The sequence below is a fragment of the Pogona vitticeps genome, chromosome 1 (genome assembly GCF_051106095.1).
Source record: "Pogona vitticeps strain Pit_001003342236 chromosome 1, PviZW2.1, whole genome shotgun sequence".
In the NCBI taxonomy this organism is placed as follows: Eukaryota; Metazoa; Chordata; class Lepidosauria; order Squamata; family Agamidae; genus Pogona; species Pogona vitticeps.
The window spans coordinates 273,583,977-273,601,904 of NC_135783.1; the positions used below are offsets into that span (position 1 = coordinate 273,583,977).

The following is a 17,928-nucleotide window of genomic DNA, read 5'->3' on the forward strand; positions in this document are numbered from 1 at the left end:
GAAAGTCCTCATTACAGTTTAAAACTACTGAACCAATTCCTCCTTCACATACTGTATAAAGTGAGCTACAGTGTACAAATAACATTTGTCAGAGTAAATTGGCTAGACTTCAAAGTGTCACAGCATCTCATGTTCTTTTTGCTGTAATAAACTGATATAGCTACTATTCTGGCCATTGTTTAGTTGTCCAAGTTTAGCCTTGTACCAAAAACATTTTTATAGATTCAGTGTATTTATTCAGTGTAGGCTTGCCATTAAATTATCTCACATCAAACGGGAATATATGTAAACAAAAGTATATGCAGTTTGATGAAGGATATGTAAAGGTAAAGGTAAAGGTTCCCCTTGATAATTTTTGTCCAGTAGTGTTCGACTCTAGGGGGCGGTGCTCATCCCCGTTTCCAAGCCATAGAGCCAGCGTTTGTCCGAAGACAATCTTCTGTGGTCACGTGGCCAGTGCGACTTAGACACAGAACGCTGTTACCTTCCCACCGAGGTGGTCCCTATTTATCTACTTGCATTTGCATGCTTTCGAACCACTAGGTTGGCGGGATTGATGAAGGATAAGCACTTAAAGGCAGTACATTCATTATTTACTTCCAGCATATTAAAAACTGGGTATACTATTCTACTTTGAAAATGTTGTTTATAATTATACATATTATATATGCATAAACTGTGTGTCATGTCTATCCATATCATATGCATACAAACAAACAACTTTTACACAGAAGCATTATTAAAATGCTATTTGTAACTTGCGTAAATATGCTGAGCATTGAGCTTGGCAACAAGGGATTGCCCCATGCACTTGTGCAACCAGCTGCATGTCACCACCACAACCATTACATAGTGTGCCAGTGGAAATGCTTAAGAAAACATACTTCTGTTTTATTATATAAATGGCTTGAGCCACCAGATAGTACTTGAATAGCATAGATTAAAACTAGGATGTAAATGTAAGTTATAACCTGGAGGGCAACCATATAGTAGAAGAGCAGAAAGTTGAGTTGATATGGCAATATGAATAGATTGGATGGCAGTACATTTTGTGTTCTCCTCCCCCTACTTTTTCCCCTCATATCCCCCCTTTACCTTCTGTATCCCCTACCTTATCGAAAATTGTTAATAAAAAAAGAACAACAACAAAAAAAGAATCATACTTCTGTGTCAGCCACTGTACAACTTCGACAGGAACAACCTCGAGTTGTGTGTACAGTGGTGCCTCGCTTAGCGAGTGCACCGTATAGCGATGTTTCCACATAGCGATCCCTTTTTCGGGATCGCTATACGGAAACATACCCGATCTTCGCAATGGGGAAAACCCGCATTGCGAAGATCGGGTATTGCGGCGCCCATTTTGGAGCCGCCGAACAGCTGTTCAGCGGCTCCAAAATGGCCGCCGGAAGCCCGGAAATGGCTGCCGGCAGCCGTTTTCACGCCCTGCCCTCGCTTAGCGAGGGTGCGAAAATGGCTGCCGGCAAGGGGAATCCTCGCTGAACGGGTAAGTAAGCAAGGTATTGGAACGCATTAAACTAAGTTTAATGCGTTTCAATACGTTTTCCCTACCCGTTTAGCGACGATTCCGCATAGCGAGGGTTAATCTGGAACGGATTAACCTCACTATGCGGGGCACCACTGTACATAGTTACGCACAAGGATTTAGGCCTATATACAGTGGTGCCTCGCTTAACGAGCGATTCGTTTAACAACGAATTCGCATAGCAATTGAGTTTTTGCGATCGCAAAAGCGATCGCATAACAATGTTTTAAACAGGAAAACATCGCTTTGCAATGATCGGTAAGCGTTTTGCTTACTGATTATCGCATAACGATGTTTTTCCAACAGCTGATTGGAGGTTCCAAAATGGGCGCTGGGTAAAGAAAATGGCCACCCACTGTGTTTTCACGCCCTTTCCTCGCTTACCGGGCAGCGAAAATGGCGGCCGCATGGCGGATTTCTGCATAATGGTGAGTTTTTTGCCCATAGGAACGCATTAAATGTGTTTTAATGTGTTCCTATGGGCTTTTTTGCCCCGCATAGCGACAAATCCACATAGCGACAATTTTTTGGAATGGATTATTGTCGCTTTGTGGGGCACCACTGTATATTCTACAGGTAAAACTCTGGCATATATGTCCATATCCTAAACACACTCAAATTCCTTGCAAAGAGACAGAAATAAAAAAACACATACATATGTAAGAACTTCATAGTATACATAATCTGACAACTCTCAACATATAAACACAAACAAGAAAACTTGTACTCACGGATAAGCTGCAGAAAGTTGCTGTGCTAATTCATAAGCTGTTGGATCTCTGTCAAGAGCATATATTTTAAGATCTGCTGCTTTTTCCATAAGTGCAGTAGTGTGACCTCCTGCTCCAAATGTCATGTCAAGAAAACACTGAAAGAAAGAAAAATAGTGTTTACTTCAGTTAATAATGACAGACAACAGGCAAGCTTTTGTATATACTTTTGCTAATTAATGTGTAATTCAGCAATTATATTTAAGAACTTTTGCACATACTTGTTAAAAAATACCTGAAATAAAGATTCCAATGTAAGTAAACTCTTTCAATTGTTCCAAGTCTAGCTCATTAAACGAATGAATGAATGAATGAATGAATGAATGATTGAATGAATGAATGAATGAATGAATGAATAAATAAATAAATAAATAAATAAATAAGGCTTTTCCCTAGGGTCTTCAAATAGTTGTCTGGTCATATATTCATATTCATAGCACTATATAAAATCTCTCCTGGAAGATTTAAGACCTAGACCTCTTAGACCTTAGGAACTGCCTGAGCCTATTGGCCCAGGAAAGCCTGAATCCTCCCACGGGACACCTGAAGGTATAGTCTCTCAGGAAGAATGAAGCTGCTCATTTGACAAGAGAGAGGGAGGGGTCCTTAAGCCCCAGAGAATACCAGCATTTAAAAGAGCATCTAAAGAGATAAGCCTGCCTCCTCATTTATGAATGGCATGGATGCAACAAAAGAATTCCTCATGGGTAAAAGACTTATCAATTGCGAGATTTTTCTGTGCAGGATTCTCAAGTGCAGAAATTTCTGGAACACTGCAGCTAAATCTGGGGAGGGGCTCTGGCAGGTCCTTCTTAAAGGTCTCAGATTAGAGAAGGTACTGGAACAAAGTACTGTTATATCATCTCTGGATCCTGCATACTTCATCCTTTCTTGCCTCACAGACCAGGGTGTATTAAAAAAAATTAAATTCTCAAAACATCTGATTTTTTTTTATTATTTAAATCAAATCCATCCTTTCACAGACACTCAAATGGAAACCTGATACTGCATTTTGAACTGCCTCTGATATGGCTTATTGATTGTTCTTGACTACTGTTACATCCTGAAATCCTGAGAGCAATTTTAGACTGCTTTGGACTTTCTTTCTTCTCTACTCCTTTTTGTACTGCATCTTGAGACTTTTGCTGGCTTTGGTTCTGGGCCACTTGACCTTGTTGTTTCCAAGAAGTACTGAGCTCTATATCTAGGTCGAGATCCTGGATTTTCGCCCACAGTCATTCACTCACAATCATTCCAAGCCTCTAGGGCAAGAGGACACACTGAATTATTTACAATATCAAAATAGAAAGCATAACTGAAACACTGACTCAAAAGATATCAATTTATATAGAAAACAAGAGTTAAGTCAGTCGGTCATTAAGCTATTGGGATATTTCATATGTTCTGACATTTATAAACAACTGCATTCTAGTGGCCTGATGTTTAACTTTCATTTGGCACAGGAGAAGAAATAGCTGTAAAATCATTTGGTAGAAGCTAAAAATCACTACACAGGTTCTCAAATTACTCGCAAATTTGTATACATATACTCTCCAACTTCACCAAATCTGGTTCTTTCTTTTACATTCTTCTAAAAATAAAGATATTCTCCTGGAACCTTCCCAAATACTAAAATGAATAGGAATACTCCTGAACCAGTGCCATAACAAGATTTAAACAGCAAAACCAGAAATCTACAAGGTCTAGGAAAATAAAATGTTTTTTCACCTGCTACTGAAAAGACATCAAAGTCAGCACCCAGATTAGCCTTCCAGGAGAATACATTCTAAACATGAGAAGCCAACACTTGAATATGTGGAGATCTGTGAGGTACATTTAGAGATGTGTAGTGGCCGGTTCCTATGAGGTAAGCAGATGAACAGTGCAACGGAGGGGGGGGGGAATTCACAGGGAAGTTATCAATGGCTACCCACCTCCATCTAACAGGTGTTCACTTTAGTCTGGGGCACCTATATTGTTAAGTGCAAAATTTTTCCATGCTTAAAGACGAATTTAGTTGTGATCAGGTACGGTAGAAAAGTTAAGCAGTTCCTCTCTTTCAGTGGGAATGACCATAGGAGTCTTGTTTCCTTCTTTTAAAGTTTTATTAACAACAGTGAATGGAGAATCAACAACTACTTCAGTTGGGCCAACGGGGCTAACATCTAAAGGAAACTCAGTCCAAGCCAAAGATAGTCCACAACTCAGCTCTTCTTCCTTTAACACGAGTCCGGTCCAAATTTCTCCAGGTCCATCAGTTTCCGTAGGTCAGCGCTTTGTATCACACAAACGGTTCCACAAAATGTGTGACAGGCCCAGTCTCCTTCTGGAGATTTGTGGTTCGGTGAGGTGGGTCCCAGGCAAACCACCTTCCTCCAAGGACCTTGCCCATGAGGGAACACTAATACTGTCCATTATGAGGGATCAAACCCCTTCAGCTGTACCTCTATCCCTTGTTCACGTTGTCCTCGCACCACTGCACCACGTGTCTTTCACCTCCTATCTCTGTTCTTCCCGGCATCTTGAAAACCTGAGGTCCTCCTTCACCTTTCCTTTCTTCCTCCCACACTACTACTTCTTATATTAATTTTTGCTACAAAAAATGCATTAGGGCTTATTTTCAGGGGATGTTTTATTTTTTTTCATGTACAACATGAAAAAAAAATCTTCTTGATTTATTTTTTCCTCCATCTTGAGTTCTTGTCTTTTGATGCATTACTTCATTCCTATATTTTAAGTTGTTTAGTTTATATGTTGTTTACCACCCAGAGTAGTCAGTTGACTAAATGGGCGGGGTATAAATTCAATAAATAAATAAATAAATAAACAAACAACAATCTACATTTATTCAAATAGAGTCATGTCATCTTCTTCTGGCTGCTGCACAATGGTGGAGGGCGGGGTTTCACTTAACTGGGTCTTATTTTGGGGGTACAGCTTATATTATGAGCATCCTGAAGAATCATACTAGGGCTTATTTTCAGGTTAGGGCTTATTTTCAGGGAAACAGGGTGTTCCTGGTCTGCAACTCTCAGAAACCCCAGCAAGCACAGCTAGTGGTAAAGATTTCTGGGTTACCCAAGAGTGGGATCCACTGATGAAGGAGGACCCATATATTAGTTTCAGACAATACAAAAACTTAAGTGTAAGTAAGAAATATAATACTTTCAGGTAAAATGACACATTAAAGAAAATCTACTGGTTTTGGCAAGAGAAAAGAAACACACACACACAAACACACACCAGAAGAAGCATGCATGTTCTGTGATGTGTTTTCCTGGATAGCCTAGACAAAATATTTGAATGGCTGATTTCAATGTACTTAAAATAAATATAGCTCCTGTTTAAATAAAGATCTCTACGAGATCACAGCTGTAATCCTAAACCCATTTTCCTAGGAGGGAAGTTCACTGAATTCAATATGCTTTCTTTACTCCCAGCACTTCACAACATATTAATTATGGAATTCATTTCACACAAAGAAGAAATATCAGTACTTTACTCATACTTTCTATTTTATTTGTTGCTTTTCTGTCCCCCCCCCTTAAATTCTGTACAACTAAATGACATTTTCCCCCCATGGTCCTGTAAATACCAGAACAGATTATTATACGAACACTTCCTGCAATGAGTCACAGTTCCATAGTTAAGTTATGATACCCTGTTAACAGCTCCTCACAGGAATTTCATAATCAGTTTCTGACTGCACATTTTAGAAAGAATTCAAGTCTCTCATGATATCAGTAGAAAAATAAAGTTTACAATGTCTTTTTGCCCTCTAATCTAGTAATTCTGTTTGTAAAGAACACATAATCATCTTGGCTAGATTTAGTTTGTGACTATTACTTGTTCAAATCACTATGTAATGTTTCTCCACAGTACATTTCAATATTTATTTTTCTTCAACTCATATCTTTTGCAACTATCTGTAAGTTGAATCATGGCAACTGAACTTGTTGTTAGGTTGAAATGTTTCGCTACTCATCCAAGTAGCTTCTTCAGTCTGAGGAGAGTTGGTAGGAGATCCCTAATACCAACTCTCCTCAGACTGAAGAAGCTACAGTGGGGTCTCTACTTAAGAACTTAATCCGTATTGGAAGGTGGTTCTCAAGTTGAAAAGTTCTTATGTTGAATCTGCATTTCCCATAGGAATGCATTGAAAACCATTTAATCCGTATCTGCTCTTTTCTGTCCATAGAAACTACAGTGGAACCTCTACTTAAGAACTTAATCCGTTTTGGAATGGTGTTCTTAAGTTGAAATGTTCTTAAGTTGAAGCAAAATTTCCCATAGGAATGGACTGAAAACCAATTAATCCGTTCTGGCTGTTTTTTTGTTATGTAGAGGTGCGTTCGTACATTAACCAAAGCTGGTTAATACGTACTCTACCACTAGGGGGAGAATTTTTTTTTAACCTAAGATGACCTAAGGTTAAAAAAAGAGCAGGAAAGGTTTTTTTTTCCTGTTCTTATCTTGGATTTCTGTTCTCAAGTAGAAGCAAAATTTAGCAAATGGAGCTGTTCTTAAGTTGGATTGTTCTTAAGTAGGGACGTTCTTAAGTAGAGACCCCACTGTACTTGGATGACTAACAAAATGTTTCAACCTAACAAGAAAGAAGTCCAGTTGCCATGACTCAACTTCCAAATAACTTCACCTGGATGATAGAGAACCTTCACAGATACTGTATACTTCTGCAGCTATGTTCTCCCACCTGTTAATAACATCTTATTTAAAAAAATAGGGGAAATATTTTGCTTTACCAGATCTTGAACTGCATTGAACATTAGTCAATCTCATTATAATATTATAATATTATGTAGTCATAACAATGAATTCAGAGTTTGAAAAATAATGTTTGCAATGATAAGGTAAGTACTTTTCATTTATAAAAAAAGAGCTGGGAAGCTCATGTTTTCCTAACATTTGTTTAAAATTGTATTGTTCTGCCTAAACAATACTAACTGATGCTGAAAACTTTTATCTAATAATTTAATTCCATAGTATATGAAAAGTATAATATTTCAGTATCTTGAATCGTGCAGCTAAAGAACTGGTTGATTAGTTCAAACTGATATTTGATATCTAAACCCATGCACATACCACTTCTTGGTCCTTAAGAAGTGTTCCCATTAAGAGTTCCTAGTTCACTGTAGACTTACCAAAAGCAGCTATGATGAGTCAAACCAAAGTCCTTCTTTATCCAGCATTCTTTCCCCACAGTAGTCAACCAGGAAGCCCACAAGCAGAACACGAACAGCATCCTCTCACCTACATTCCCTAGCAACTAGCATTCAGAAGCACACTGCCACTAATATTAACAACCATGCGTTAGTCTAATATCGCCCTTTAAAGTCATTCAAATCAGCTGTCATCAGTACATCTTACAGCAGTTTATTCAACAGTTTGTATCAGTGGTTTCCAACATAGGGTTCCCAGATGTTCTTGTATTAAAACTCTCAAAAGCGTTCACCACTAGCTGTGCTGGCCAGGATTTCTGAGTTGTAGTCCAAGAACATCTAGGGACCCAAGGTCAGGAACCACTGGTTTATGCACTCTATGTAGCACTGCCTTTTATGCTGTATGTTGAATGTGTACTATTCAGTTTCACTGGCTAAACTTGTGTTCAAATATACTGGGGGAGAAACACATCTTGTTTACTGTCTCTATACTACACCTAATTTCAAAAACACACCTACCAAATCCCCAATCCTTGAGCCTCCCCATTTTTAAAAGCCCCAAACATTGTCATCTTCCTTCATGGGGTGTCTGAGCCTCTTGATTACTAAGGTTGTGCTTCTGTAGTTCTACGTTAGCCTTTCTGAAGTACAGTGAACACAACCGTACACAGTATTCCAAGTGCTGCTGCACCACAGATTGATATAAATCAATTTGTGTACTGGCAGTTTTGTTTTTTGTAGTTATCTTAATAGTCCCTAGCATGGAATTTTCCCTTTATATATATGCCACACACTAGGTCCAGCTATCCCCTATAACCACAAAATCTTAACCAAAGAACTTTTGAACTTCTTTTTGAACATTATCTCAGTCGTTCTTTGGTTTGTTCTCTTATAACCTGCCATCAAGAAACTCAAGCACTTCTTCAGAAAGTCACCCATTTAAAAGAAGTTCTAAGAACAAGGAGAAAGAAAGCTGGGTGCCATCAAGCATGCTGATGATACCATACTTCAAATGAGCTCACCTAGCCTTTTCATTGTGTAGATAACAGAAGAAACAAAAAATGACCCTTTCAGCAAATGCATAAAACTACTCCTACTGTTGGAAGAGGCAGAAAGACTCTGCGAGCACAGTCTTTCAGATCTTTCTAGTCAGGTATGAATGTCACTTGTACAAACAGTGATTTCAAGTGGTCCAGAAGGACACTGAGGCCAACAGTATTAAAAGGCAATGAGAGATATAAGAAAATCAACAGGGTCCATCTCCCAGCACAGATCATCAGCTTCTCTCCAGATCAGGGCAGAAGTTGGAAAAGACATTTATCATCTCATTGCCATGCACTGATGGGTAGCTCTCCACAAAGAACATGTTCTACTTATGTTTATCCATTCTACAGGTTTATATAACAAGAAAATCCCCAGGAAGGGAAAAGCTATAAATACAAAACAAATCAAATCAATGCAATGCTATATATTTCATTTTTCCTCTATTTTACAAAGATCATTGGTGTTACTAAGATGAGTCATTCTCTCTCAACTCTGCAAACACTTAGTCTTCCTGTTCTAAATCTAACTTCTTCACAGCAGAAATTGTTTTTTGTTATGACAAACTTATTTTCAGCCTCCCTTAACGCACAAAGTAAACCAAAGAAAATTAAAAGGTTAAACTTTGCCTTTTTCATACCTCATAGTGCAGAGAGAGCTTCAATCATATACAGTATTTCCATTATATCTATCTGTTGCTCACACCTTTTATATGACCAATGCATACATTTGTGATGTAGGTAAAATTTGGTATAAAAAGTCAGATACACGATTGATGGTTGTAAGAATTCCGCCTGCCACAGGGATCTTCACACCTACATCAAGTAAGCTATATAATTATGGTTTTTTAATTAAACCCAGCTTAACCTTTTTTAAAGCTTTCCCTTCTTCCATACAGTGACTGCTACATTAGAAGGAGAATATATTTCAAAAGAACCAGTAGTTAACTCATTCTCATTGTGGTAAAATATGCCTTTACTATAGTTCACTCTATACCTCTTGTGGCACTTTGAAAGATCAACGTGTTATCAAGGCATAAAGTTTCACATACTTCAACACATCTGGGAACTCAGATTCATATATTCAATAATTTCTTTTTTCAAACTGTTATACTCTACCCTTGTCTGCATCAGTGGCAATTATTCAATATTAAATAAATTACATAGAATTGTGCAATTAAATGGGGTCTTCTACAACACCTGTTCAATGTAACAAATCCAGAGCTAGAGCAGTTAGAACAGATGGCTGCCCAGTCCCACTTGAAGATCTCAAGCAAAGGAGAGGCATCATCTCTGTGTAATTGATTCCACTGTCAAGCTGCTTTTAAGTAACATCTCCTAATGTTCCATCAAAATCTGCCCTGTTTTAACATAAGCCTATTATATCTAATCCTGCTGTGTGAGGCAGCAGAGAACAGATGTTTTTCTTCCTCTGTACGGAAGACCTTGAGGTGTTTGAGGAGCGTTGGCATGCCCTCCCCCAACCTGTTAATTTTTACTTTGAATTCATGTAAGGAATATATAGTTTGAATTATCCATGTGTAAATGTAACTGCTTCAAAATGTTGTGAATAGTTGCATTTATCAAATTAAGATATCCAAATGAGAGAATTGTGATTGACAGAAAAGACAACTGTACCAATCAACCAAAAGCAATCTGCTCACAAAATTCACGTTTCTACAACAACACACTCTTCTGGAATTAAATTGTATATGCAAAACTTCAGACTGAAATAGTATACGTCTCACCTGCAGTTCTGGCAGTCCCACACATGGTTCAGGTCCTAAGACTAGAGCTGTACTGCAAAGTGCATAACATGTAACTGGAGATGTGAGTCTGACAAACTACAAATATGATAGTTCAAAACATCTACTAAGGGGCTGCTCTTTGTGGACATGCTTGGATTAGGGCCAATAAATAAATAAACAGATAGTTCCTCTTAAATTACTTTCTGTGCATTGTTCTGTTTATCAGACACAAAACCACACTGTTCATATTTTAGTGCAGCCATTTTCAGCTAGGTAATCTCTGATCACCTCCTGAGGCTGCTTTGTAGAAATTAAATTAGAGTGGCCCCAAAAAAATCAATTTCCTAATTTCAACTTCATTCTTTTCTTGATTTTAGGTCAACAAAGCATATAATATTAAAAAGGAAAAAAAGTAAAAGCTTCTAACTGAACCATAGGAAGGACAAAACAGAACAGTAATGCTCAATCTGATTCCTCTACCTTAGTACATAGCCCATTCACAATACCCTTTTTCTTTCATTTGATTCAACAGAGAACTATACATGAGAGAGTCCTCAACAAGATTCTGTTTGCATTGGCTTAGAATATGTATGGATCGCCAGGAAAGGAGAGAAGAGGGAAAACCAAGACACATCTCCTGAACCAATTAAGGAGTTAGAAAAATGTCCTTCATCTCAGCAATCCACCATAGCCAGCTCATGTCAAGTCCCCAAATCCACTGCCCTCTCTAACATTTAAAGTGCACAACAAAGGTTGGATTTAAAGTTAGCTGGCAGGGAGAGAGCAGGAGTTATTCCCCTTCTCTCTCTCTCTCTCTCTTTACAGTAATTTTTCTGTTGTGGTCACAACATTATGAAGGTTCATAAATTGAACAGGACAAAAGAAGTACAAGTTCTTATAAGAGTCTGACATAAATCTTTGTAAGAATTAATTTCTTTTACTCTCACAAGTCTGCAATGTAGAGATGGATGCAGAGGAGGGGAAATGCTCACTCTATTTTCTTTTCCACAAGCTTTTTGGTTTTGTTCATGCTATGGCTGAAATTAGGGAAGAAAGCAGATAATGTATTCGGTGATGGCAAAGGCAACAGATAGTTGGTAATTCTTTTCCAATTTGGATCACTCCTAAGTCAGAAAATGTGGTACTGTATCTCAGTAAACTTTAGTATTTAAATAGGTTCACTATTCACAACCACAATCCTTCCTTTCAATCATCGCTGAGGGTATGGAGTGCAATCCAAACTTCCAGAAATCTTAGGTGTCACTGGCTTTAGGTGTAATAACAATCCCAAAGCCATATAAACCACGCAAACTGGCCTTCACATATTGCTGCCTAGTCATGACCAGAAGATTTATCTAAACCTTCCACCAGGGCAATGAAATGCTTGGGCACCTGACCATTTAGAATTTTTATTATCCAAAACAGGGGTAAGCAAACTGCTGGCCTCTACCTGTGTCAGATTGCAATTTGAATGAATTATGGAGGTCGTAGGCCAAAAGCTAGAAGGCACCAGCTTGACTTCTCCTGTTCTAAAGAGTTTTAAATATTTATTAGCAGCCCTGTCTCCCAGAGTGTAATGATGATGCATAGTATGACAGCATGAATGATGCAATATCACTTCTACATTTTAAAAATAAATTAAATCACTTGCATTGATTTCTGTATTACACCTTTTTAAAAGTGTCTGGATACTCAAGGTATCATATTTTTTCTGGAACAAGGAAGCGATAATGCACATTGTACAATATTTGCACAATATTTTTACAGAGGCAAGTACTTTTATTGGATTCAGATTACTCCTGCGATGCAAAGTCATATAAAAGAGAGAATTAAGTTTAGAGAAAATATCTGTCCAGCTGCCTACACAGAATGAGTACACTGCAGGCACATATCTAACAAAAGGGAAACAAACTAATGTTATCAGACCTCAAGGGGAAACCTCAATATAGCTGTATGAATGCATATGGACTAATTAATCCAGTGGCAACATAGGGCTAGAGGTCCATCAGTAATGCAGACATTAATTAGACAAGCTAAATTAACAGGTTCTCAACTAAACTTTAGTACACAAATATAGCTTAAAAAGATGTGTGAGTGTTACGATATTCTTTCTCTGCCAGCAGAAGTTTATTTTGACAACACAGGAATAAGAGTATTTATTCTGCACTTTCTAGACCCTTGCTTCCTGAAGTGCTAAATATGTATGTGCAGATTTTAAATCAAGTTAAGCATGTCACTGGCACTAAACAAAACTATTAACATGAAAACACTGCATATATATACTTTTTTCAGTGACTAGAAATACAATGCTTCTAAGCATAACTGAGAAGAGAGGATTTAATGACCTCTGATACCATGTAATTTGAGATGCTCATATTCTCATCTGGGATACAGGTACAATGCACTAATACATAATTAAAGAACATTGTGTTATTGTGATTTATATTTATGTGAGGTCAGTTTTACAAAAAGGAGAGTATTTGAGACTCAGAAGGAAATTAAAATAAGATTAATTCCTTACCACAGATTAATCTCTCACCACCGAAGCTTAAACTCACCACTAGAATGTGGTTCACTCATAATTACTAGTAAATTATTTGTTGAAAAGGCCTTATAAAATCTTGCAAGTGAGATAAGAAATTTCTGCATGTCAAATTCTGAGGCAGAATATGGACACAATATATACTGTAATGAATCAGGAGTGGCATGCTACATGATAGTCAAACCACTGAACTGAAAGTACATTTTAAAATGTTCCCAAATGAACAGAAGTTTCTAATATAGAGAGCAGTAAAATAAATCATTGCTCCTTCTTCTATATGTTTGGTAGTAGCAATTATATATTCTCTAGCAAGAATATATTAAACTTTGAACTATCAGCTTTGATTTGAAAGTCATTTTGATTGCCCTTGGATAATAATACTAATACTATGAGAAAAGTGAAACTAAAACATCCTGAATAAACTTATTTCAATTATATTTTATTTATTTATTTGATTTATCTCCCGCCCATCTGGTCTATTCGACCATTTACTGTATAATTGTGTGTGTCTACCACTGCATGTTCAACTCACTTTCCCAGGAAAGTTTTAGTGCATGTTTTAGCAAATGTAAATGATAAAAATCATTTCAACTCTTGAAAAGCTTCAAGCTATCATTTGCCTTCTCAAAAATTAGAGGACAGAGGACAGTTTATTTCGCTTTTTGACAGCAGTTAGTTTATGAGGTAAGTTTTATCCGGGTCAACATGTTGCACATGGATGCCTTTATTAGCGCTTGCTGCTTGAGATAAAAACAGTAAGTACCGTATTTTTTCGCTCCATAAGACGCACCTCTCCATAAGACGCACCAAATTTTTAGGAGAAGAAAACAGGGAAAAAAAATCTGTTTTCTTCTCCTAAAAATTGGTGAGCCTTATGGAGAGGTCCGTCTTATGGAACACAACCTAGGACCATTTGGAGGCTCACCCAGCCCCCCCCCCCGAAGGCCACAGGGGGCAAAATCACCACCTTCTGGGGCTCTTTTGAGGCTTGGAAAGCTTCAGAAGAGCCCCAGAAGGTGGCAATTTCGCCCCCTCTAGCCTGGTGGGGGGGCAGGGTGAGCCTCCAAAGGGTCCTAGAGTGTGTTCCAGGACCCTTTAGAGACTCACCCTGCCCCCCCCGGGGTCAGAGGGGCCAAAATTACCACCTTCTGGGGCTCTTTTGAGGCTTGGAAAGCTTCAGAAGAGCCCCAGAAGGTGGCAATTTCACCCCCTCTAGCCTGGTGGGGGGCAGGGTGAGCCTCCAAGGGGTCCTAGAGTGTGTTCCAGGACCCTTTAGAGACTCACCCTGCCCCCCCCGGCGTCAGAGGGGCCAAAATTGCCACCTTCTGGGGCTCTTTTGAGGCTTGGGAAGTTTCAGAAGAGCCCCAGAAAATGGTAATTTCTCCCCCTCTAACCTGGGGGGGGCGGGGTGAGCCTCCAAAGGGTCCTAGAGTGTGTTCCAGGACCCTTTAGAGACTCACCCTGCCCCCCCGGGGTCAGAGGGGCCAAAACTGCCACCTTCTGGGGCTCTTTTGAGGCTTGGGAAGTTTCAGAGGAGCCCCAGAAAATGGCAATTTCACCCCCTCTAGCCTGGGGGGGGGCAGGGTGAGCCTCCAAAGGGTCCTAGAGTGTGTTCCAGGACCCTTTAGAGACTCACCCTGCCCCCGCCGGGGGTCAGAGGGGGCAAAATCGCCACCTGGGGCTGTTTTAAGGCTTGGGAAGATTCAAAAGAGCCCCAGAAGGTGGTGATTTTGGCACCCCTGGACCCGTGGGGGGGGAAGCATGGCAAGGGTCCAAGGGAGCCTTCCAGACCCTTGCCACACTCCCCCCACCCACCACCCACGGGGCCAGCGCGAGCAAAATAGCGACCTTCCAGGACCTTTTGAGAAGCTTTCAAGCCTCTCAAAAGGTCCTGGGAGCTGGCGATTTTGCCCCCCCGGACCCGTGGGGGGGTGGAGGAAGCATGGCAAGGGTCCAAGGGAGCCTTCCAGACCCTTGCCACACTCCACCCCCCACCCCCCACGGGGCCAGCGCGGGCAAAATAGCGACCTTCCAGGACCTTTTGAGAAGCTTTCAAGCCTCTCAAAAGGTCCTGGAAGGTCGCTATTTCGCCCGTGCTGGCCCCGTGGGGGGGTGGGGGAGCATCGCAAGGGTGCTGGAAGGCTCCCTCGGACCCTTGCGACGCTCCCCCCCACGGGGCCAGTGAGGGCGAAGTCACCACCTTCGCACCATAAGACGCACGGACTTTCTACCCCCCCTTTGGAGAGAAAAAAGTGCGTCTCATGGTGCAAAAAATACGGTAAATAAGTTAGGCACAACATCAGTGCTTAACTTACTTAAAACAAATTAAATACTAAACTGCTACATCTTAAACATTACAGTATTTATTTATTAGATTTATATACCGCCCACCTAGAACGTGTCTACTTTGTATACTAAAGTATACTAAAAGCTTTATTCTAGGATTTCCCATGTTAACATGCAACTGTGTATGAATAGCAACACAGCTACATCACAGCTATACAACATATAACAAAAAAGAAATGGAGTAATCCATAATAAAGTGCAGAGACTATTTATTTATTATACAGTGGCTCTAACAACTATATAGTTATGGCTGATGACATGTTTCCATGTTATCTCCCCCACAAAAACTAATGGTGCAGATTGTGTTCCCACCACCACCTTTAGTAAGCTTTTTATTTCAGCTATTATTCACCAATGCTGCAGTTTTACCACTCTGCCCTGCCACTTTCCAAAACCTTGCAAATTCTACTTCAGGTCTTTAAGCCTTCTTTCCAAGTCAATAATTAAAAAGTAAAAGTGAGGTTTTGTAATCTCCCCACTTGGGCAGCATTACCGTAGTTTTCGGTAGAACGCATCTGATCTTGGAAGGTGTTTCCCAGGCAAGAACTTTGAAGTCCCACACCAGGATACTGTTAAGTGGCATGTTGATGAGCATCTTCTAATATGCAGGATCTGTATCTTTAAATGACAAACTTACACAATAACTCCTTCTCATTTGTAAGAATAAATACTTTCCTTCACAGTTCAGCTACATCTTATGGAAGAAGGCAGTCTACTCTACACATTGAGTCAGATGTACTTATCGCAGTGATGATGGCTGTTTGCTTTGTTTATTTCATAGTAATATTTTCTCTTACTTTACATTGCCCATTAAAGTGTAGACTTCCTTTTCCCCACACTTATGTCTATGTGTTCTTGTGTTATAAAAAGTAGAGAAATTCTTTAAAAAGAATTAGTAAGGAATGCCAGTTTTTGCTGGGACAATTATTTAGAGTGAATAAGCTGGAACTGCAAATCTAGAACTAAACTCTGTAAGTGCCTTGAGGACCAGAGGTTGAACAAATTAGTTCAAGAGGAAGGCTAAGGAGTATATTTCATTTCCTTGCAAAGCATCTTTCAAAATATTTTTAGTGGGGCCCAATACTATACCATTTGTATTATCAAAATAGGTCATTTATGTCTATCAACCATATTTACCATAAGTGCATTTTCCACACTGTAACAACTGAGGATGTTTCATTCTAACATTCCATAACTTAAATTTGTCAGCCCTTGTGCAGGAAAAGAGTACCTTCTTTCCAGCTTTCTCCAGCTACAGAAATCCCTTATTCTTACTGACATAAATCTTAAAACCCTCATTTTCCATATCTTCCTACATTCTTCTTCATTTATTCTTTTTCCAATGTCTTGTTCCCACACTATTTTCAATCCCTCTTTCTCACTTTCTTCTTCCTCTAAATTAAGAAGTAAATTTTACTCACTGTACCTTTTACTGAGTCAGTCATCTGAATGTCCTCATATGACAACAGAAATTGTTCATACTTTGTATATTCTCTACCTTTATTGTATTTATTTACCCATTCCTTAGTCCATCTTCCTAGTTGTACATAATTCAACCACGAAGTACTCTTATTCTGAAATATTTGTTTCATTTGATCTATCGATCTCATTTTATACAACCAATCTTTCAATCTAATCACTTTTTTTCTTTAAATAAATCTGCATACACTTTCATATTGGTAGGAAAATTTTCGGTTTCCTTCAATAATCTGAGTGGAGAGTATGATGAACATAAATTCTTTTTACACTTATACCATATGTTTAACAATGTCTTTAAGAATGGGTTATTAATTTCACTTATTTTATCTTTTTTAACTATACCAAATAGATATTTTTCTATATCTCCTTGTAATTCTGATGATTCCATTTCCCACCAAATTAGCCTTTCTGGATTATATATAATTTCCCCGATAAACCTCAATTGGTTAGCCAAATAATAATTTCTTATATTTGGTAAACCTATACCCCCCTTTTTTTGTTATTTTATACCAATACTTTTTATTTATTCTAGGTTTCTTCCCTTCATTACAATACTTGTTAACTATTCCTTGCTGAAATTTCAAATCATCCTCTGTTAACTGCATTGGTAGCATTCTAAATAAAAAAAATAATTTTTGGTAGAATTTTCATTTTTATCAATGCAATCTTTCCAAACCAGGATAGCTTAAAATTACCATATTCCTATAATTTCTTTTTAATCACTTCCTTCAGTTTATTATAGTTACATTCCTTTATTTTTTGGATATTTTTTGCTAGATCTATTCCTAAATATTTAATTGAGTTACATATTTTAAAATCATATTTTTCAACAAACCTTTCTTGTTCCACTCTACTATGGTTAAACAACATTAATTTGGATTTTTGCCAATTTATACATAATCCGGTTATTTTTCCAAATTTTTCCAAATGAATTCTAATTTTATCTATGCATTCTAACGGATTTATCACTGTCAATAAAGAATCATCAGCGAATAAATTAATCTTTATTTTCTTCTTTTCCCCCATACCTTCAATTAAGTCATCATTTCTTATTACATTTGCCAACATTTCAATAACCAAGCAAAACAGAACTGGAGAAAGAGGGCAACCTTGTCTAGTGCCTCGGCCTAGAGCTATTTGTTCTGTCATCCCGTCGTTAACTATTACTACAGAGGTATTCTCTAAATATAATTGATCTATTATCCCCCTAAACGTCTTTCCAAAACCCCAAACCTTTAAAAAAATCTTTAATGTTGGCCATTCCACGCAATCAAATGCCTTGA

The 17,928-nt window shown here is 38.5% G+C and overlaps 1 protein-coding gene across 5 annotated transcripts in view; it reads right to left on the bottom strand.

Moving 5' to 3' along the window:
- Window positions 1-17,928, bottom strand: part of METTL15 (methyltransferase 15, mitochondrial 12S rRNA N4-cytidine) — a 137,893-nt gene that overhangs the window by 64,236 nt on the left and 55,729 nt on the right. For all 5 annotated transcript variants that reach the window (XM_020790409.3, XM_020790407.3, XM_020790410.3 and 2 more), the window contains one exon: window positions 2,275-2,411. In XM_020790409.3, the coding sequence (XP_020646068.3) occupies window positions 2,275-2,411 (137 nt within the window). The remainder of the gene's footprint in view (window positions 1-2,274; window positions 2,412-17,928) is intronic.